Consider the following 21697-nt stretch of genomic DNA (forward strand, 5'->3'; position numbering starts at 1 on the left):
AGTCCCTAGCATTTAAACCGAATTTTATTTAAATAAAAAATGTATTATTCTTTTAACGAGGGTCTTATATTTTAATATACTCTTCGACGTTATCACTTGCTTCCTCTATTCATATATTTTTATCTCCCTGTATGTGTCCACAAAGTAACAGTAGCCTCCCCGAGCTGCACGAAACAAATATGTTCTCTCGTTGAACGAATAATATGTGTTCCACTGTATAAACAGAACAAAGTATAAATAAAGTTTGTTCTTATCGATATATTTATTTTCGAAAACATAAATACCAACATATAATATGCAAAAACAATTTTTATTCAAATTTGATTGGTCTTTCACAAGTGTCGAGTAGAGTATACTATATTCATTGGTATTCAATTTAATTTTTATATATAAATGTATATTTTTATATTGCCATTCATTTACTGTATAAACAGGATAAAAGTGTGACATTACATATGAATGTAATAAAATTTTTTAAAATTTGAAAAACATTTGTTTACATACTACTACGAAGTGATGATTCACTGAGGTATGTAAATAAAGCCTTTTCATTTTCTTTCTCCTATTGACTTGCTTCTAATCTCTTTATTTCTTTTGAAATCTCAGCTTTCCTTGCTAATTTGTCAAGTATGTCTTTTTCTGGATTCTTTAATAATCCAGACTTTATTTTCTCTTCCAAAGTTTCAATCTCTCTAACTTTTTTCCTTAGAGTTTTTAATCTTTTCTGTGGATCTGATACTGAAGCTTCAGACTGATTTAGCATATTTGATTTTGATGATGAAGTTTGACTGTTTGGTACTGATTTAGTATTGACATGTGGTTTATTATTTTGTGGCAATGATTCTTTCTTTTGTTCTGGTTCTGAGATGGTAGTTTTGGCCAATTCCTCTGTTATATGTTCAGTTGTTTTATGTTTATTCTTTTTCTTTTTCTTCTTGACTTCTGTTTTAGCTTGCGCACCAGGAATTGCTTTAGATTTTGCTGCTAATAATGCTTCCTGTTTAGCTTTGTGCTCTGCTATAAATTCTGGACTTGCACCTATTGGATACATAGGTTTATTTTTGATTTGTTTACCTTTACTTTCATACCTAAAAGGGGAATGATCATATTACGTATTACAAATCTAGGATTAATAAAGTTGCGCTATAAATTATTATGTACAATGGAACTTCTTCTTGTGGTATATAACCATCCTTCACACGGCGTGGCTTACGCCATGTGCCATCTGGACGTTGACTGGCAGGAATGAATGTTCCACCTGTAAATATTTGTAAAATAAAAAAATGAATTTTATGAATTAACATGAGTATATTATTTGAGTACCTTCATTTTGTAACTTCAGTGAATTACATTAAATTTACAATTCAATGCTGCTTAGAAGAATTTAGTATTTAACTATGATTTCAAGTTAATTCAATATTAGAATATAGCACATATTTTGGATAGTATTAGTTGTTTACATCTTAAAGGTTATAAATAGTATAATAATTTCAATAATTGAAATATTTAAATAAAACGAATTTTATTACCTTGTTCATCTTTAATATAAGCCGACGCCATAGTTATATAGTGCGATTGTTCGCAACGAATATTTTTTATTATATTTCTTGATAATTCTTACTACCCGTGTGCCATTTTGCGATCGTGGAGACCCCAACTTCTTTAAGCTTCATCGTGTCTTCAAATTTCCGACGTGCAGTTCCAATATCCTGTAATTAATTTATTAAATTAAAAATACAATTCGAGATTTATTTTTATATAATTTATAATTATATACGATTAAATTTCGGAAAACCTACGAGATCGGGTTTGGCTGAAATTTTGTAGATAGCTTCATTTTACATACAAACAATATTTGTGAGAAAGATTTTCGGCGACTCAAAAATAAGATCTAAAAATGTTGCCGACCGCCAGAAAGCGGTCGATTTAATAGGATTTAAACCTAAATCAAACTTATAAAATACTATATGTAATATTAGGGATATATTTAATTATATATTTGTCATGCCCTCGCGGATGCTCAGCCTTCCCACTATGTATTTTAACCAGATGTCGGTATTTCAGGTCGTGTGAGAAAAGCTTCTATGAGGTGATTGATCTATTTCACAACTCGTCTGTGATTTAACCGTAGAAACAGCTGATTCGAAGCGAAGTGACAAAATCTGATAACGTATATTTACCACTTGTTTTTTATCTATTTAATATCAGGTAACTCAGGAGTGTTAAACAATTAATTGTTAAGTGGAAAATGTATTACCGAAAAAGGGGACTCTTAGAAAATACTGAATTTCGATTGATTGTGCCCTATTATAAGGGTTTTCAGCTTTGTTTTCATTTTACATTTGGCCACCTGTGAATTAGTATCATAATAGTTATAGTAACTCTAATTAAGAATGGCAAATAATGAAAAAATGTTTGTCTGTTCCTCATCTGATTGCAACATGGTACGTACCTTTATTGTCAGGTACTCCATTCACTCAGTTGTTTCAGAAATTTGTTTCTTTTTCCATTTATTATTTCATATTCTATTAGGAGGAGTATGGCATAAGTCTTTGATTATTTAAATAGTTTTTCTTTATTATATCAGAGTTTCACAAATGAGGATCAATTAACAGTGCACAAAAAAAAGCATGATATGATGTTAAATCTGGGAAGCAGTTCTAAGAATGGAGGGTTTGTTGGTAAGAATTACCTTTGATCAAAACTTTATAATAGTTAGACTGCATTGAAGTACAGATAAGGGATCCTTTTTTTTATTAAATATGCAGCTGATCAAACACCAACACCAACCAGGTTCATTAGGAACTGTGAAGAAGTTGGGTTGTTTCAAGATTTACAAAATGTCAATCCATTCGAAGAAACATTCAGGCGAGCTGTGGAATCAGGGAATACTGGTGCCCTTACAGTACCAGAGGTAAAATATTAATTAAGAACAATATAAGCCTTTCGTTAAAAGCTATTATTGTGTAAATGAATATTCTTCTAGGCTGGAATCACAGACGATACATTGCATACACCACATATATTTCCTCATATAGCAGATGTACTATCTACAAATAATCAAATGCTCTCTGAAAATACTGTGCAAGAATGTAATAGTATTTCCATTATTGAAAAAAATGCATCAGAAAAATCAGTAATTGATTCTGAGGTTTGTACTAGCGTGAAACTCTCAGAAACAGATGAGCAGAGTCTAATGAAAGACAAGCTAACTATTGACAGAAGTGTAACATTAACAGAAAGTATTATTGATCAAGTTACACATACACCAATAATGTCAAAACTTTTACAAGACCAAACTCCACAATTGTAAGTAATTTAAGGTTCAATAGAAATGACCACTAGCTTCTCTAGCGGAGTAGAATCGAAACACAAACTATCCTTGTCTCTCCAAGGCAAGAGCATACAAGAGAGACAAGGACGTGTCTACCCATGTTCGGAGTTTCTCGGCTTCTCCGCAAGAGACCCTCCAAGATCAATTCGGACTTTGGCGGCCGCTAATGCATTTTGAATTTATTGTAAAAATAACCAAATTTTCATATAGATCAATAAATGGCGAGGAAGTGCAGCTACTATTAAAAACGTCTGATGGAAAGTTAATGCAACTATCGGCGATTCCAATTTGCGATTCGATTTACACGAATACCGCGCAATCTTTAAAACAGCAAACAGTTGTTATAAAGACAGACCCACCTTTACAATGTACTGGAAAAGTAGAGGCTAAAAAATCCACGGTTTCTACGCTAACTTTAGCAAAAATGGTATTTTATTGTATGGACACAAACGTTTCTAATTGAAATTTAAGTTAATTCGATTAAGTTTAGATTTATATTTCATGTATCATTACAGAAATTGAAACAGACTCTAACAAAAAGTACCGAATTGCAACATTTGAAATCAAACAATAATTCTGGGAAGAATAATGAGTTAAATAGTTTAAAAAAAGAGAATCGAAGTAAAACGATGGAGGACCACGTGAAAAAGAATCAGATTCTTGAACGTAATCGTGCGAGTTCAATGCGGGCAAGGGCGAAAAGGAAAGCGTGGATACAACAGCTCCAGAGGACGGTCGCCAACGTGAATGAGACAAACGTAGCTTTGCAAATGGAAATAAAGGTCTTGCGTTCAGAAGTTGCAAAGTTGAAAACACTTTTATTAGCTCATAAAGATTGTCCCGTTACCAGGGCGATGCAGAAAGGTAATGTAACTGATATAAAACGTCAGTTTACTCTTAATTTTATTTATTATATATATTTATAATGATGTATTTTACAGGAAATGGTATAATACTCGGCCCTAAAATAATATCATTAAACTCAGACACAATAAATAATTCGGCTTCAATAGGAACTTCGATGAAACGAACGGCATTTTCTTCTTCCGAAGTGCCTATCATGCCAAAGAAAAAACTGTCAATGGCGCACTCAAAGAACCCTGTCATTTTCCCGAGAATGGACTGCAATACAAACCTATCAGTTTCCAATGCAGCATTAATTAAGACAGTACCCGCGCTCAAAATTATGGGAGTGGGACAGCTTTTGGAGAAGGAAGAAACGAAGCCGATTTTGATCGTTCAAAATTCACCTAGAAAAATTGATAATCCTAGGCAAATAATTCAATTAAATCCTAATTACGAGCTAGAACAAAACGCGTCGAAAAGCAATACAACGTAAATACAACGTTCTAAAACTTTGCTCAAGTGAAGAAAAGACAAGAATAATTGTTGATTGATCATTGTTAAAATATGTTTTCATATAAAGGAAGATACAGCACAATTACGTGTACGTATATCTGTGAAGAGGATCTTTTACTATTTATTTATTATAATAAAAGAAAATATTTTGTAATAGCGTTTCTATCTATTCTTTTTTTTTTAATTTATAAGAAGACTAAGTAATAATATATTTCAGATTTTTATTATACGGTAAAACATTACAAAGAGTTGTAAGAGTATAATGTATTGTTTCTATTAAAAATCCCACGATCTTGAATTTGCATCTAGCAGTATGCCAAGTCCCACGATGATTCTGTAACCCTCGGGCCCTTATCAGTTCTCCGTCCAGTCGTCTAAAAATTCTACACCGGACAGGAGAATGATAAGGGGCTTTGGGCACGAAACCTCTTCACCGAGCTACCAAAAAACTTCATCGAATTCCCTGGAATACGTTTACGAGGGTCTACGACTGCCATCGATCCTAAAACCAACAAGAAAAAATATTCCTATCTACCCTTCGGCCGCATTTTTTTCTTTCTTCTCCTTTACCATGAATGACGGTATTGATAGAGGAAGAGTAATTGACCGTATCTCTCAATGTTGAATGGAATGCATTTTATCGCGTAATTTTATCTAATCGGAGAAGAAATTTATGTTTGCCTCGATTACACAGAATGTGCCGAGTTAGCACGGCTAATCTCCTATATTTTGTCAGTGAGGCTGCAACAACAGCAAGCTCTTCGAAACGCAACCGGTAAAAGAGATATCGACTGAGCGTGTTCGAATAGGCCTTTCGCTTTTCGACAAACAAGATTTCTGTCCCCTTGAGTCATGGCCAGTGACTCAACGTCCAGAATACAACGGACCAAGTGAGACGTAACCTGAATTATCGGTTACTCTGTAAATAACCAACGGCTTTCCTATACCGATAAGCGACTTCGATAACCCCACGCGACGCGGAGGTAAAAGACATCTTTTTTTCACATTTTTATAAAACTACATCATTTATGGAAAACACCAGTGGATCTTTTCCACCTTTTCCGTCAAGTCTATGAATGAAATTCGGATCGCTTGGTTAATAGGACGGTGTCGGTAAACGCGGGAGTTCGGCACCCTTTAGAAAATTGATCAATGCTCTACAATTTTCTTAACAATAATTCGTGCAACATAATATCCATTATTCAAAACAATTAGAAAATTACGAGCACGGATACGACTTCGATGATTAATGAAGAACTACGTTCACAATGTTGGTTTTTGGAATATAAGATAACCTCTAATTATTTCAAACTGGACGTTACTCAAAAATGTCATTCAGATCTGTTAATTGTCATTCCAAATAGACTCTGCTATCCTTGGAATCTTCACACTTTTACGTTTTCCGTATCCAAGCCACTGATAAAAATAGACCGTGTCGCCCCTCACGTGCTCGTAACTTACGGCCCTGAATCAAGCTCGCGTAGCTATTATACAACACGCGCTATCTTCTAACCTTGGTCCAGACTCGCTAGTTTTCGTCTTCGATGCTTACAAGAGATGTACAAACGTAGTGTTTAATTTCTGAATATTGGAAACTCTATGGATAACACGTTGACTGCCCCCGATGTTGTGCAACACAAATTTAATGTTTTTGCTTAAATTTTCATAAAAAATTTCTTGTCCATTCTTCGACTATTCAATTAAATTTGCAATATTAAATTTGTACCGCCTGTCATCAGTGACCCTCACGACAGTCAACATGTTAATGGGGTTACTCTTTATGGGGTTTCCAGCAAGTACGATCAGCCTTGCTTAATTGATATCGATTTCAACGACGTTGTTACTTTGCAACGACAGTGAATTCAGAAATCAGTAGTCGAATGTGACCCAGTTTTATCCACCTCGTCGGGCTTCAATTTTCTCGCTGATTTGAACGATTCTAAATTGCAAAAATACAAGTATTCTCGATTACGTGGTATGCCAGACGCACTTTGTACAAGCGTTATATCTTCTCCTACACAGCACTTTCAAAACGGCTTAAATTAATCTAAAATAGTCCAAGTTTTTGTAGGCAAATCTCGGTTTCCTAGATAAGTACGTTATCTATGAACCGCATGATATATAACCACTAAAAGCATTCCTGATATTCCACCGTTTCGAGACTGTTTTATAATTAATACACTCGGTTCTTGCATCCAATCGTTAATCGTTGGATTAATTTTTAATACGTCGCTTTCAGCTTATACTCTTCTTATCGACGGGAGCTTTCCATTGCTAAACATACTAACATTCATCAAAACGTTTTCGAAACATTTTGCAAATCTATTCTATAGAAATGGACCAAGATCCAGCATCGCTGAAGATTTACTGCAGCGCTACGGAGACACGTGGTTCACCGTGAAACTATGACATACACGTGCTTCAAAATCTATGCAAAACAAGATAACATTTTTTCTACCAAACTTCTGTAAACATTTTACAAAAACAATAAACATTAAAAAAACGTTTGAAGCACGCAATCGTTAACCTTCCACGGGTATCGATCATTCGATAAAGTTGTAACTATGCATCGGTTCTAAGGATACAAGCGCAACACACAAACTCGATGTATCCTATAGAATTTCAGTTTTTCTTTCGTTCTTTTGTTTCGTCACCCATAGAGAGAAACAAAAAAGTCTCGCTGAAAGCATGTTGCGTACAAAAAACGAACCAAAAACCCGGCCGATTACAGGTCGTACGCGTCGGGCAAGGTTTATCAACAGAGCAATTAAGCGGTTCGTTGTATCGACGCGTCGTAAAAATAGACGCGAAGGTTTAAACGTACACGATAACGAACCGGCACGGTTTGCGTTGTCTCATTATCAAGGAATCGTACGAAGCAACGGCGTTACTTCGTTAAATCAGCGTTACGTTATTATTCGTATTGTGCAACACAATGGTGAGAAGGGAAGAGCGCGGGCGCGTAGCATCCAACGGAACGAGGAAGGAACGCTACAGCCAGGGAGACGACCGCGTGATTTTACGCTCCTGGCCGAGACAATATGCGGTCCGATAGCCTTGAGACATGTCTGCTTCCTTTTATTTTTACATCTGACCCGAGACAACGACATTCGCAGCAGCCGGAGTCTTTTTCCCCTCTAGACCGAACTTCAAACCCCGGCATCCGCACAACACGCCGAAGAACACCACTGCCGAACGAGAACCGATGACCACCACTTCGGTCGCTCGCTCGCGCGTTACTGACACTGTCCCTCGATAAATCTTATTTTCTAACCTCCAATCCCGTAGAGACTGGTCTTTGACCGGTCACATGGCGCGAACCGGAGAGCGGCTGCGGCTGATCGATCTGCGTCCAAAATACCCCGTGTGTCTTCTCTCCTTCTCTCCTCGCCCTTTCTTTCTCTCCCTGGGGCTCATCGCCCGGTACGTAGGGTACGTCGCGTCCCCGGTTTCTTTCTCTCGTTAATCTCTCGTGGAAGCACGATTGCACACACACACTCGATTCGCACGTTATACCGGTCGAAAGTATAACACCAGGAAACATGAGACTAGCGGGCAGCACTCGAGACGACGACGACGACGGATGAAACATCAACGAACGCATCCGCGAAAAGAGCCAATCGTCGAGGACCCACGGAGTCGGATGCTGATGTAACGGAATCAGGGATTGGTCCGCGGTGTATCCTCCGTCAATTTTGCGGCAACGTTCGTGAATCATCGGCCAATAGCGAGAGGAAGCGAAACACGTTACACGAAATGTGTCTCGCGCACTACTGAACCATTCGACGATCGGATTCGGACCTTTCAGCTCGGTCAGTCGTGGTTGAAGCGAGAGGGGAAGGAAGCGGAGAGTCACCGTCTCTCTCGCGTAGCTCGTCACCCCTCACTCTCTCTCACGAGTACATGCGTGGCGCCATCTTTGAATTTCCCTCTCTTTCCCGGTCGTCGTTTCTTCCCCTCTCATTCTCTCTCGCTCGACGCTGGCCGCCCTCGTCCTCGCGTTCATCTCTTTTGCGCGCGCTTCGTACGTCCGCTGCTAAAGATGCTCTAGGAGACGACACCCTGGGCCACGATGCCGATGCCCCTTTTCGATTCCCTTCCTTCGACGTTCCCGCGTTACCCCTAGGGGGAGAAAAATACGCTTTGCGAAAGATGGATTGTTAAATGCCGGTTGCTTCTAATTGCACAGAGAAACAGACGAATTGCTCGAACGCTTGATTAATGAAACTGTTTGTTACCTGGATATTTTCCTGTGTAAATGTTCTCGGAGCCGAGCGATAGAATGGGAGGGAGACCAGGGGGTGGTAGGACTAGGAACCGCGCCAAGAATCTTGTAAAAACGTACGTTCCGCTCGATTTCCTCGCTACTTTGAACGACGACACGGTTTCTTAAGCGATAAATCTTTTTCAAACGGTACGGTAATCGCGCCACTATTCGGCACACTCGAACGCGGCGAGCTTTAACTGCAAAATTTAGGCCGCCACTTTCTGGCGATTCTTTTTTTTCAGGCTAATTAAAAGCTCCGCAATACCGAGCCACTCTTAATTCGCGTGGAACGTCGCCAAGAGTTTGTTGTTTATCTTGGAAATTACGATTCTCGGTAATAAAGAGCGCGACCGCTTAAAGATACAATTGATGGCGAAAACCGTGGCCAAAAACACGGCCAGGGTTAATGTACGAAGTAACGGAAACTTCCTTTTTTTTTCGGTTCTGTTTTAAATGACCTAGTGAAACGGATTCGAGGATCACGAGCAAATTAGAGGGTAAATTAGAAATCGTTCCAGTGAACGGGACAAAAAAGGAAGAAAAACGTCGGTTCCGGGTCCGGGTCCAAGTGGCCAAGAGAGTACGGTGAAAAGTTAACCGAGAGGGTGGCGAGCGAGATACTAACGCCGGCTTCGTGGGAGCAAAGTGACTCGATATCGGGGAGTGTCTCGGCGTTAGCCCCGAATTAATTCCTCAGGGCGGCTGGGGGATTCTCCATTACCAGCGTGGAACGAGCAGCAGTAAAGTGTCCCGCCTTAAAAAGAATACCTGGGTACCTTCGTCTCGACGTCCGAAGGAATTGCTTCGTCTTCCTCTTCTTCTTCTTTTTCCTTCTCCTCTTCTTTCATCAGAGGCTTGTTCTCATCCATCGGTGGAACGAATTGTCTGAAAAATTTGAAAGAATACCCCGTGTCTCGACGAGCATTCGCCAACGGTCCCTGTTTACACGATATTCGGCGGTGCCACTCGACGCGGCAATTTGCAAGCTGTCGAAGAAACCGAGCCGACCCCGTGCGCCGAAATGTTCTGCTCCTCGTCTCAGCCGCAATTAATCGTCCCGTGTACTCGAGATTTCAATTACCTTTGTCGAAGCTACTCTCGAGCAAACTTTTGACTTTTACGATTAACTGGAGAGAAGCTCGACGAAACTGGGCGAACCGAGCGAGAAAGGGGATAAGATTCAATTAAAAGGCGGAAAGTTAATTGGACGATCTTTCGTTGTTTCTTAAACCTTTGGACGATCTTTCGCTATGGTTAATCCATTTGCATCCTCGAAGGACTCGAAGGATATACACGGTTTCTATCGGATCCTTTTCCCTCTTCTTCAGACCGATGTCGATCAGAAGGAAATAATCGTATTCCGAATAAGTGTCGACTATGAAAGATATTCATAGCGTATGTTAATGCTATGAAAAATATTCCTATATATGGAACTATTACGAGCGGATATAACCACCTCCCTGACAATGATTAAGCGAATTGAACCGATGTATCTGCGTCTGATGCAAATGCTTTAACGCGCGGCTATATAATTATACGCGCTCACGATTGCTACATCCTTCAAACGATATGCGGTACGCGGAAAATGCCGAGTCGTTGCTTGCAGCGATTAAATAAACTGGATGGTCCGATAAAGGGAGCAACAGGAAGGCCTTCACGTGTTAAACGTTTCTGAAAAAAGAAAAAAGAAAAAAAGCTGGTTCCCCTTGAAAGTTTTTCCGACCGTCCGTCAACCATTTCCCAGTGTTCCTTTCGTGGCCGTGCAGGAGGAAGGAAGGAGGCCCAGTTGAAGAAGGAAACACGGTCGTCCGTGAGTTCGCACGTGTTCGCACAAAGGCCGATTTCCAAGTACTTCCACCGTGTGTGCCACGTAGCGAGCATGTTTTCTGTGGACCCATAGCCGGCCTGGCGGTCCATAAGTGGCGTACTAATTATATTCCATGGTTGGTGACCTTCCTTCTCGGGCCAGCTGTTTTCTGGACCTGCAAAACGCAAGAGAAACGGACGTTGATGAATGTCGTTCGCGAATCGAACGTGTTCGAAAAGATTACAGAAACTCGAACGAAGTTGTTTCGACCCTCCCTCGCCGATTTTCCCTTTTCACCAATTTGATGCGTCTGGCGGAGGGCCGCAAAGGGATGAAACAGCGAAACGCGAAGACAAAAAGGAAATGGGTACAGTTCTGTACAACGTTCTGTAAGCGTTCGAAAAAGAATAGCAATGTTGATACCCGATGCACAGGCTCGAATTGAAAGGACGGAATCTGGCAGCGGTGCTTTGAACCTTTTTCGAGATGCAGATAATGCTTGAAACGATTCAAAACCGGCCGCGATGACTGATGCGATTGAAAATTTGCGAGAGCACGGTGAATACTCGTCGCCAGGGGACCGGAAGAATGGAAGAACAGCAGAAGCACCAGGACAGAGAGAAAGGGAGACAGAAAGAGAGTAGAAGAATGAGAACATCACTGTGGACCGAGATAAGGCTGGAATTTTCTGGCTGGATAATGTAAAAGCTCGACTACTCGCCGCTGGTTGTAACGCCGGCGAATGAAAAAGAAACGCTTTTAATCTTCCGCGTATAGATTTCGAAAGACGTGAAAGAAAGAAAGGACGCGAAAGGGTGAGCGATCGTTGGAGGTTGGCGCGAACAGAAAAGCCGGGGAAAACAGAGGAAAAACAAACGATCGTTATTAACCGTGTTTGCATAATGTTTCAGCGGATCGCGAATATCGCGTATACATGGCCGTGTAACACGCTGCTCACTTTAATTAACCTATTCTGCGTTTCAGCCGAGGGTAGGTAACTGGAAACGTAATTATTTAACTTTCGATGGCGCGTCTTCCATTCGCTTTACTTCATTAAATAATTAATTTTCTCTTTATTAGTACCCTAAATGTTGGGCATTTTTTCTCAACGAATTACAGATTAAGAAAACACCATAAAACCTTCGGTGTTTATGGCGTTCCTTTTCGAGAAACGTACGCGTTAAGAAACTGGAAAGGAAGCCCACGATAAATCAAAGTAACGTTCAGGAAAAACTAAAGGGAAGAGAATCGAGGGTGGTGTATATCTTCAGGGCGTGGTGAGTTTCGAGTTCCAGGAGGGTCAAGGTTAAACCTTGAGCCCCATATGCACACCACGGTTAGTATTTTACCCTGCCACGTTTATATACCCCTCTTTCACATTTTCCCTCCTTATCCACGGCACCTCGTCCGTTTTCGTTTTCTCGATTGGACCTTCCTTTTCCCGGAGAGAAAAACGATCGAACTCGTCAGAACAGACGCGTAGGTGATGGTTCGCACCCCCCTGTACACCGGCAACACCACCCTCGATCCATCGTTTTCTATTTATGGCGACTGATACGGTCAACCTCCGGGGACGTTGGCATGACCAGGCTACTTGGGTAAACCGGGAAACCTACTAATCTTTTTATTCGCCTCTCGAGGGTGGACGAGAATATAATTCCAAACAGGTCAAAATTTATATTCTTTTTAAAATGCATTATCACCGAACGATAATCCTTCGAGTTAGACCATCGTTGTCTCCAGCCACTATATTAGGGTTCTTCCCGACCCTGTTTTCTCTTCAACTCGACCGAAGATAGTGTACCCGAAACGACAACAAATTCAATCTCCGAGCCCCTCGAGTTCGAAAGATCGACACGGTCCCATGGGTTGCATGGGATTTTGCAGGGTAACGACGCGCAGATTCGGTCCCGCGATACCACCACGCACTGATTACAGCAAGAAACCATGGAGAATAATGCCGATTTCCCAGGTCGATACGTCACTCCTTAATGAGGCGGTCGGTGTCGCCGAGGATCGTTCGAAATTCGGGTAAAAAGTGGAAACCGTACCCTCGGGACGGCGAAGGAAATCCAGGGGATGATATATCGACGAATAGAACGCGACACGGGCTATTCCGACGGAAAGATATCGTCGTTCTATTAAATGCATCTATAGTTAGCTGTGTTAAGTGGATTTCGGTGGCAGTGGCTTTATTTATAGCCAGAAGAGAGAGAGAAGTTCGCAGCTCGACGATGATTTTATGGGAGCGATCGTGTTCGAATATAATTTTATAGAGGACAAACACCTAGCCCGCTATTTTCGTACCGGGAATGCCCGTTTTAATTTCGGTATTCCCGCTAACCTGATTATCCCCATTCATCGACCTTCCACCCTGAATTTTCAATCCGCATCTCGTTTCGGAACCCCAGCAACGTCGTGCATCTTGCATCCCGGATGCATCGAGCCTGGCAAACTGCTAATTGAAACATCCGATCTATCTTACTTGGCCATAATTACTGCATACGAGATTAACTTGACCGGTGATGGGGGAACCGAGTATCGACGCGTATCCAGCGACCGGTATCCTTTTGGGATTTCCAAGCAGATATTTAGACCACTATTCTCAGCCGTTATTAATCCCTTCGGCTGTGTTTCCGAATGGTCCCACCAAAATTGAGAGTTAGGTATATAACCTAAATTGACTTCAAGAAACTGATTAAAGTTGGTTTCAAAGCTGGATGTCTTACCGTTTTCGAGATATCGTGGTAAGGTTAGGTAAGGTTCTGTGTATGCGCAGTATCGAATAGCGCATGCGCAGTACCGAATAGCGCATACGTAGTCCCAAAATCACACAAAAATTTCTTACCACGATATCTTAAAAACGATAAGACATCCAACTCTGCAACCAATTTTAATCAGTTTCTGATAGTAAATTTAGGTTAAATACCGAACCCGAGTTCTCAATTTTGGTGGGGCCATTCGGAAACTAATCTATCCCTTCTAGCTAAAGTTTAATTAGAAAAAGATGATAGAGAGCGACGTATGCTTTTGATATTTTTAAGGGGAAACAGCAGCTGGAAGAAATTGAAGAACTTTTCAGAAACGAAGGGAGCGAAGAGGGAAGAAAAAAATGAAAGCATTTTCCAGGTACGTGTAATACAGCCCTTTCAGTGGTGCTCTCTCGGCGGTGGGTAGGTTGTGCGCCACCTTCGACACCGGTAAATTGAAATTATTGGCGCGGCCCGCCGCACATTACTGGCTCGTTAGCAAGATATCGCATTTGCGAACCAGGTCCACCCACTTTCCACCGGTTTCCCACGACTTTTTTTCCTGCCTCGAAGCCCCGTGGCTGGGGTGGTAGGTACTTTTGTGCGCTCGTTCCGTGCACCTCTCGTTTTCAGTCGCTCCTCAACGAGAGAACGAGAGGAAAATGAAAAAGAAAAAGAAAAGTAGGGAAAAGAGAGTAGGGAAAGAGAGCTAGCAGATCGGGAAATTATGATTCATTAAGGACTAGATTCGGGACACGTTCGACGGCGTGTGATTTGCGATAGAGACGCGATGCTGGAAACGAGGAAAGAGGAGGAAGAGGAGGAGGAGGAGGAGTTCGTCGGTTAATTATTGGCGGACTTTGAAATTTCTATTGAGAGATCGAGCCTTTTTATCGGGTTGCTTTTCGCCGTGGAGAACAGAGAACGATAAAGGCCCTTTCGATGGTGATTAATTCATCGCCAACGAGAGAGATCGACCCCTGCGTACCACTGCAACCCGCTCGCAATCAAATTCTTTTTCTTCTTTTTCGTACGACTTTTTAATAAAAAACGTCATTCTTCGTTATCTTCGGCTATGCCACTATCTCGATCGAACTTATCAAATCGCGAGAATGTGGCGTTACTTATCATCCGACTGGATGTTTGATAACGGATAAACGACGTTTATGAAGTGAATTTCACGGTCTTGAAATCGGACTCGTGTCTTACGTGCGGTGATTTTGTAATATTCATTAATAAGTAATTTATTCGACGACAGAGCGAGAATTCGATCACTATTTCATTTGTAATTGAACGGACACTCCATTATATCCGTTTTCGCGTCGACGATTTATTTCGGACGTGCAGCAACATTTTACATATTTATCGACAACGATGCTCCAGTTAATCATTACGTTAATCACGCTCGCAACTTTCCTCGCGTTTGTTCCCGTTCGAGCCTGGCTTTTACGTAATCGACCGTTGGCGGATGATCGTGATTTTTATTGCACATTCGTTTCGGCAGATTTGTCATCGGAAAAATCGAAAATCGTGTTTTATTACTCAACGAAATTTGATCTTATCGCCAGTGGTTTTTTCCCATTTACTCTCGTACACTCGTCCATTTGCGAGAAGCAGGTTTCCGTTTCGTTTCACTTCGCTTTACGCTTTTCACTGTTCCCATACGTGTACAGCACTTTTAAAAACGCGTTCTCTCATCGGGGGTCGGATTCGATCCGAAAATATAACGGTATCGCGGGTGTAAAAGGTAGCCGAGTTACAATGACGATGATGGAGGGTGAAACCTGGACTGCTTCTCGGATCGTTTGATCCAAAAGTAATTTTTTTGCCCGGCGAATATTTTCGACATCGTTCGGCGCGACATTGCTGTGTTAAAAACTACCTTTGGAACAAGTCCGGTTTGTAACAGGCGGTAGAAGAGCGAATAAATCGATTTCTTCGGAAGCAGCCCGAGGACGGTGAGCGTTTGACAGCCGAGCAACACCGTATCCACCCAACTGGTTGTTCGTTTTTATCGTTTTTATCCGTCCAGACGGATTAACTCGGCTCGAGCTGTTCTCGCTACACTTCGGTCGAAACGGAACGTTATAACGGTCGAAAGAAAGCACTCGGGGTGGTCGGTTGCCGCGACAGCGAGCTCGGTAATTAGCATAATTCCCTAGGAAGGTTGCGAAAATTCGCTGGGATGTCGAGGCGTCCTCGTTGAATCGCGCGCGGAAACCGCGGCCAACGAAGAATCGGCCTCGTCTCTGCTTCGTGCACACCATCCAAGCCCAAGGCCCTTCAAAGTTCATCTGCCGACTCGAAAACTCCAGCTTCTCATACAGCCGGATGAAATTTTTCTCCTCGCTTTTTTCCTCGTTTCGAGAATCCTTTCGACGATGCTCCCGTTACAACTGGGTAGACGGCTCTTTTTCATCCGTCACGAGTATCGCCGGTTTTTCATCGTTAAGTATAACCTTGCGCGCGCTGTTAGAATCAAAGGGACTGTCCTTTGATTCATTTCCCTCCTTTTTCCTCTTGTTCTATCGGAAGATAATTCACGAATTTCGTGTAACCATTGGAATTTTAGGATAAGTTTCCGAATAGGGCCATTATAACTTATCTAATAATTAAATACTTAAATTGATTATCAGAAATCGATTAAAATTGGTTTCAAAGCTGAATGTCTTACCTTTTTTGAGATATCGTGCTAAGAAATTTTTGTACAATTTTGGGACTACGTATGCGCTATTCAATACTGCGCATGCGCTATTCAATACTGCGCATGCGCTATTCGATACTGCGCAGTAGAAATGGCGTGCAAAATCACTAACGGTGATTTATCACAGTGATCGTGATTTTCTTATCTTGGATGATTGCTCTTCGTAATTCTTGATCAACTATTTTTTCATAAAATGCTTCAATATAGCTTGTATAAAAATATCTGAGCATAATGCGCAAAGAACGTTCAGTTAGTCATAAGTTTTGACTAGTCAAAGGTTACCAGTTAATTACGGTTTTTACTTTTGACCAATCAGAAGAGAGCATGAAAAATCACGAATCACTGTGAAAAATGATCGTGATTAGGAACGAACGTGAACGAATCACTCTTGATTCACAAGTACTAGTTCTAGCCATCACTACTGCGCATACACAGAACCTAACTCTATCTAACCTTACCACGATATCTCGAAAACTATAAGACATCCAGCTCTGAAACCAACTTTAATCGGTTTCTGTAGTCAATTTAGGTTATATACTGAACTTGAGTTCTCAATTTTGGTGGGGCCATTCGGAAACATAGTCGAATTTTAAAATAAAATAAGCATCCATCGGTTATGGGGATCCGAGGTCTTAAAATCTTTCGCCCGGTTGTTCGAGGGTAATTGTAAGAAAAGAACAAGCCAGGATTCTTCGGAAGTTGGAGAAACGCGAGCAGGAAAAACTTTTGCCAACGTGTTGGTTGTCGCGGCCGATGGAAGGGGAGAAAGAAGGAAAAAGAAAGATTCAGAAATGAAAGCTCAAGTTTCTCGTTCTCACGCGCCCACGATTGTTCCTCGAATCTCCATTTTCACCAGCGCGACCAGCAAGGAAATCCAAGAATGAAATCTCCTGCGCTCGACCATCGCTAAATCCAGCTCACGATTCCTTTTTATTCAAAAGATCCGAGCGAACTGCTCTTTCGTTAACCAGCTGGTGAACCTGGAAGCTCGACGGAAGAAAGAAAGAAAGGAAGGAAGAAAAAAAAGATTCAACACACTTTGTGTGCGAGCCTGTAACCGACGGGAAACCGTTTCGTTGACGGGGTCAGAGGTGACAGGGGTCCGAAGGGGCACCAAATGCTAATGAGCAGACCATTGCATTCGAATGCGATGTTATTATGTCGAACGTGCTCGTGCAAGAAACGCTTCTATTTCCTTTGAAATTAACCGACACAATGGCCGTCGACTAACCAGCCATCTTCGTGTCTACGGAGATTAAAATTCAGAATAATGCTATTTCATTTAAAACGGTCGAAAAATTTGCTTGCCGTTTGATTAAAATCCAATTGTTTTTATCGAAGCGAAAACCAGTATCGTTCCTCGTCGATTTTTCCTACAATAAAATATTCCATTTAATTAGTTTCGCGTAAAAACTCGACAAATATTGTTGGAAATCGTCAAAGACCGTCTGCCAGGTAAATTATAAATATTTGCTCTGGTGGAAAATAATTATTTCAAAGATATAACGTGTAACGTTCGATGAAACACTCCGTCCCGAATGAAATGGGAAACTTTTATAGAATGTTGATTCGAACCTCGGAGGATATTTTTTGTTGTTCAAACTTTCAGCTGATTCTCGCACCTGACCTAGTCGACGAGAACATCGGATCTCGTTAATTTCTAAGGAAAGCTTGTATCCATTACCAAGTTTCAGCCAACTAACAACTTCTCGTTTTACCTTTTCCTCCGGTAATTTTTCAAATATCGTGCACGGAACCTTTCGTAATCTCGTATCGATAGGAACCGATAGTTATCGACTCGATCCACTCGATATTTCTCCGAAGAAATTGTTTCGAAGGAAACTCGTTCGTATTTGTACGGCGATAAGTCGATTGATCGCGTTCGTTTTGTATATTCATTTTTTTCTGTCCACCAGTCTACGTAAGTGAAATGCTAATTCGAAATCTGAAATTATAATTCTCTCTGAATGCTAATACACGACGGAGACGCTAAGCTTTCGTGTTTTATTTCCTTCCCCCCTGCCCGAGACGCGTCCCTTACTAAATCCATGGATTTCTGCTTTATCTTTCCTTTTTTTCCCTTCAGCCTTCGAAGAGTCTACTTAACACACATTTCCAACGATAACGTGGCTGAAATGGCGAAAATCTCGACAACATCCCGACGACGGGGCACGCCGGACGACTTTGCGAATTCGCGAGTCTCGAGTGCAACAAATTGTCGCAAAATTGTCCCTCTCTTCGAGCTGGAAGCACCACTTGGAGCTGAAAGTTTGTTTATTTGCTCGCCTCTCGACCGATGTGACTTGATATTATGCAAATTGTTTAGCTTGGCGCGGCTGACGCGCGACACGCTGAATTTTCACGAAATTCTAAATCGTGATTGACTTCCAAGCATCTGGCAAATAGACGTTTTCAAAGTCGTTACAACGCGACGAAAAAAAAAATAGTTGCAGCAGGACAAAAGAGAAAAATAAACGCGTAAAACGAAGCCATAAAATGGCACTAAAAAGGAAAATATGCTGCAACGAGGAAAAATTGGAGAGGCGTTTTTACGGTCGAGTAAAATATTGAAGTTTCGTTGACTTCCTGCGTCGAAGTCGACCGCGGAATTTACGTTCTGCATCCGCGTTAAAGACTATCCTCGCGCGTTTTCGAAAGAATGATTTTCACCTTTCTCTCTCCTTTTTTTTTTCGTTTCAGCAAAGTTCGCTCGCACGCCGGACGATTATTATGTTTCCCGAGTAAACAGCGATATTAGCTTGTCGGCGCGTGCAAATATTGCTTTCCACGGAAAGAAATGAGATTTTACGTGGAACTTTTTTAAAAGCCCCGAAATTACCAGGGAAAATTGAAACGCTGTGGCCCGCGCAATTTATGCGTCACCTTCGGCCAACTTCCTCGGCGAGTAATCTTTTCACGATCGTAGTTCGCGTTCGAAACCGCGACCAGACACCGCGGTTGCGATAAATTCTTCAAGAATTAGACCCGGCCGAATGGCGCCGGTGGTTTCGATAAATATAAATATGCAGCTGTCGGTAAATATACGAAAACTATGCAAGTTAAGCAAATGTTTGTTCATTTACCGGGCGAGCTTCCCGTAGCGGTTCGATTCGTCTGTATCGTTCCCGGCTGTTTGGTGTTCGACTTACTGCCGATAAATATTTATACGAGGAAGCCGAGAGGGGACACCAAAACGGAGGGCTAAAACTTTCCACGGAATTGGAGTTCCTTGAGTGCACTTCTCGCGATGGCGGTCGTTACGCGTTCGCATAAGTCGCCCGTTCGGGTTCGAACAACTCGGCCATTACATATGTAAATTCGGGGGGATACCAGACGTTTTTCGACCCTGTATTCCCTTCTTGACCCCGTCCTTTCCCTTTTTCTTCGGGACTCCGATGACCCTGCGTCGCGTTTTCGGGGTCGCGAGAGTTGGCATCGTTGACCGATAAATCTGGTAATTTGGAGAAAAATTGGAGAAGAGAAAAGTAGGCGAAGCTTTATCGGCTCGCGAGCCAGAAAAAAACGAAGCTCTCTATAGATCTGCGGTGGTTAGAGCCGCGTTCGATCGCGAGCCGAGAGCAAATAAAGAGTCGGTAAATAGGACATCGGTGTGTTTAATGGGTTAATAGGGTGACTTTCCTCCGCCGATAGAGGAGGGACATTATCTGTTTCCACTCGATTAAGGATTCGCTTGCGGTTCGAGCAGGCAAATTCGCTCGATTTCCGTGCAGGCACGTTTTTCCGTTCGCGGAGGAGGCAAACTCGTCGGTTCGATCGGTTAATTAAACCGTTGCCCGATCGAGACGAGTTAATCCGTCGTTCGATTGACCGACGCTTAACGTACATCGTTAAACGCGTGGGTGGATGCAAAAGGGATAAGAATTTTTGGCAATTAGCCGATTACCTGGTTACTCGTGAAACGTCTGGCAATGACGGTTTACGTAAGAGACCGGATTAATTAAAATTGATGAAGCACGTGGTTAACCGAGCAGCAGAGAAGTTTGTTACAGAGAGAGATTCTTCGGTTCGTCGGGTCGCGCGTAATTCGCGTTGACGTTGCAGCTGACAGTGGGCGCTGGTAACGGGGGTACATTTCTGTATTATCCAGTAACGCGAATTAAAACGATCAGTGGAGACCGCGTAGACGTTGTTTGCCGAACAACCGACGAAAACGAGAATCGCGATTTCCATGTAATCGAGAGGATCCTTCGACCCGACGCTTTGTCATTGTCTGATATAAAGGAGGTTTTTGCTTTCTTGGCAGAACTACGTCAAGCCCGGTGTGGTCGGGTGTTAAGTAAACGGAAGCTGAAACGACGGTTAATGGATTCAGGAACACTCCTCGTTCCATTCGAGTATGCAAAGCGAGAACGAGAGTAAACAGAAGCATTCCGGTGATAGCGCGACGATGAAACGGTGGTCGGCCTTAAACGATCAGACACACTTTGGCTAATCAGATTATGGGGACCGTCCACCCTTCTGTATATTTTTCCTATTTCTTTTTTTTTTTTCGAGGGTTGAGAGGGTGGAAGGACGAAAGGGTAAGCGGGGGCTTCTGGCAATTGCTTCGTAGTTGAATGACAGGGAACATTCTCAAACTTCCCTTTAAGGGCTTAGGCCACTCTAGAGCAAACAAAATTAGGCATACTTTGGGAACTTAAAAAAATAAAATGATAGAATAAATCCAAATTCTGTAAGCTACAACTAATAAACTTTGAAAATTAATTTTTGTATAGTGATTCAAGTCAAAATATGGGCTCTGCAGGGCTAAACGGACCAGAAGCTCCTGCAATTTTTAACTTAGGATAAAAAACCAAAATATTTTCAGTTATATATGAGAAAAGCTACATAGGATTTTTTTGATATATTGATTTTTGCAAAAATGGCGTATTTTTTAAAGAGAAATCGCCAGAAAATTATTTATAACAAAAGAACTATGCAATATAATGAAAAAATCCTACGTAGTTCGGTAGAGAATTTAGTTTTCAATATACTGTTAAATTTTCAAATCGATTGGCGATGATCTGTTTGATTTATGAGTCCTGCCAGATTGAAAAATGCGTTTAAAGTTTTCAGAATTCGAAATTCGAGTACTTAGAGATTTTTGCCACATCATTTTCAAGACATTAAGGCACCTTTTAAGCAAAAAAAAAACTTTCGATTTTTTCAAAATCCTATCTAACGCGTAAGATAACCCTTGCAACTCTATTCTGCAGTGTACTACACAGAAAACGCAACATCCACTCGTTCTTTTAATGCATAATCAATATTCGTAGCTGCTCTCAGGACGGTGAAAAACGATCTGCAGATGCATCTTTTTGCCAGCTTCTTCCATTACACGGTAAGAGACTGCCATTGAATTATCGATGGTAGCGGAAGAAAGATCGCGTTTCTAAGATGTGTGTCGCGATGTGTAGGAATAACGCAGCGTCAGCTTGAAAAAAAAAATCGCTCATAAGCGGTGGATAATTTATCA

General features: G+C 41.5%; 2 protein-coding genes and 1 long non-coding RNA gene across 5 annotated transcripts in view; 1 reads left to right on the plus strand and 2 right to left on the minus strand.

The window, feature by feature from the left end:
- Nucleotides 1-291: 291 nt before the first annotated feature.
- Nucleotides 292-1616, minus strand: LOC114879538 (partner of Y14 and mago). Its single transcript, XM_029194531.2, has 3 exons — nt 1530-1616; nt 1162-1258; nt 292-1088 (listed from the first exon to the last, which is right to left on the minus strand). Exons 1-3 carry the CDS (start codon nt 1558-1560, stop codon nt 563-565), a joined length of 654 nt encoding a protein of 217 aa, XP_029050364.1. The 5' UTR covers nt 1561-1616; the 3' UTR covers nt 292-562.
- Nucleotides 1617-1656: 40 nt separating this feature from the next.
- On the plus strand, nt 1657-4867 carry LOC114879534 (cyclic AMP-dependent transcription factor ATF-7). 3 transcript variants are annotated; one of them, XM_029194526.2, is made up of 8 exons: nt 1657-1711; nt 2065-2444; nt 2588-2681; nt 2769-2914; nt 2987-3309; nt 3545-3761; nt 3850-4198; nt 4276-4866. In XM_029194526.2, exons 2-8 carry the CDS (start codon nt 2394-2396, stop codon nt 4671-4673), a joined length of 1578 nt encoding a protein of 525 aa, XP_029050359.2. In that variant the 5' UTR covers nt 1657-1711; nt 2065-2393; the 3' UTR covers nt 4674-4866. The 3 variants fall into 3 exon arrangements, with proteins under 3 accessions (XP_029050359.2, XP_029050360.2, XP_029050361.2); XM_029194527.2 differs by lacking the exon at nt 1657-1711 and having other exon boundaries at nt 2106-2444; nt 2533-2681; nt 4276-4867; XM_029194528.2 differs by lacking the exon at nt 1657-1711 and having other exon boundaries at nt 2106-2208; nt 4276-4867.
- Nucleotides 4868-5019: 152 nt separating this feature from the next.
- LOC114879540 overlaps nt 5020-21697 on the minus strand; it is a 32361-nt gene continuing 15683 nt past the window's right edge. The window contains exons 2-3 of the long non-coding RNA XR_006830104.1: nt 7968-10942; nt 5020-5195 (exon numbers count right to left, since the gene is read on the minus strand). This is a non-coding gene — a long non-coding RNA (uncharacterized LOC114879540). The remainder of the gene's footprint in view (nt 5196-7967; nt 10943-21697) is intronic.

The sequence above is a fragment of the Osmia bicornis genome, chromosome 14 (assembly GCF_907164935.1).
Source record: "Osmia bicornis bicornis chromosome 14, iOsmBic2.1, whole genome shotgun sequence".
Classification (NCBI taxonomy): Eukaryota; Metazoa; Arthropoda; class Insecta; order Hymenoptera; family Megachilidae; genus Osmia; species Osmia bicornis.

What these genes read in the sequence shown, in the direction of transcription:
- LOC114879538 (XM_029194531.2), bottom strand. Translation starts at nt 1,560, where the DNA reads ATGGCGTCGGCTTATATTAAAGATGAACAAG. An exon ending in TTATATTAAAGATGAACAAG is followed by an intron (nt 1,259 to 1,529) that starts GTAATAAAATTC and finishes AAATATTTACAG; the next exon opens with GTGGAACATTCATTCCTGCC. An exon ending in CCACAAGAAGAAGTTCCATT is followed by an intron (nt 1,089 to 1,161) that starts GTACATAATAAT and finishes TTCCCCTTTTAG; the next exon opens with GTATGAAAGTAAAGGTAAAC.
- LOC114879534 (XM_029194526.2), top strand. Translation starts at nt 2,394, where the DNA reads ATGGCAAATAATGAAAAAATGTTTGTCTGTTCCTCATCTGATTGCAAC. An exon ending in TAAGAATGGAGGGTTTGTTG is followed by an intron (nt 2,682 to 2,768) that starts GTAAGAATTACC and finishes TTAAATATGCAG; the next exon opens with CTGATCAAACACCAACACCA. An exon ending in CAAGACCAAACTCCACAATT is followed by an intron (nt 3,310 to 3,544) that starts GTAAGTAATTTA and finishes ATTTTCATATAG; the next exon opens with ATCAATAAATGGCGAGGAAG.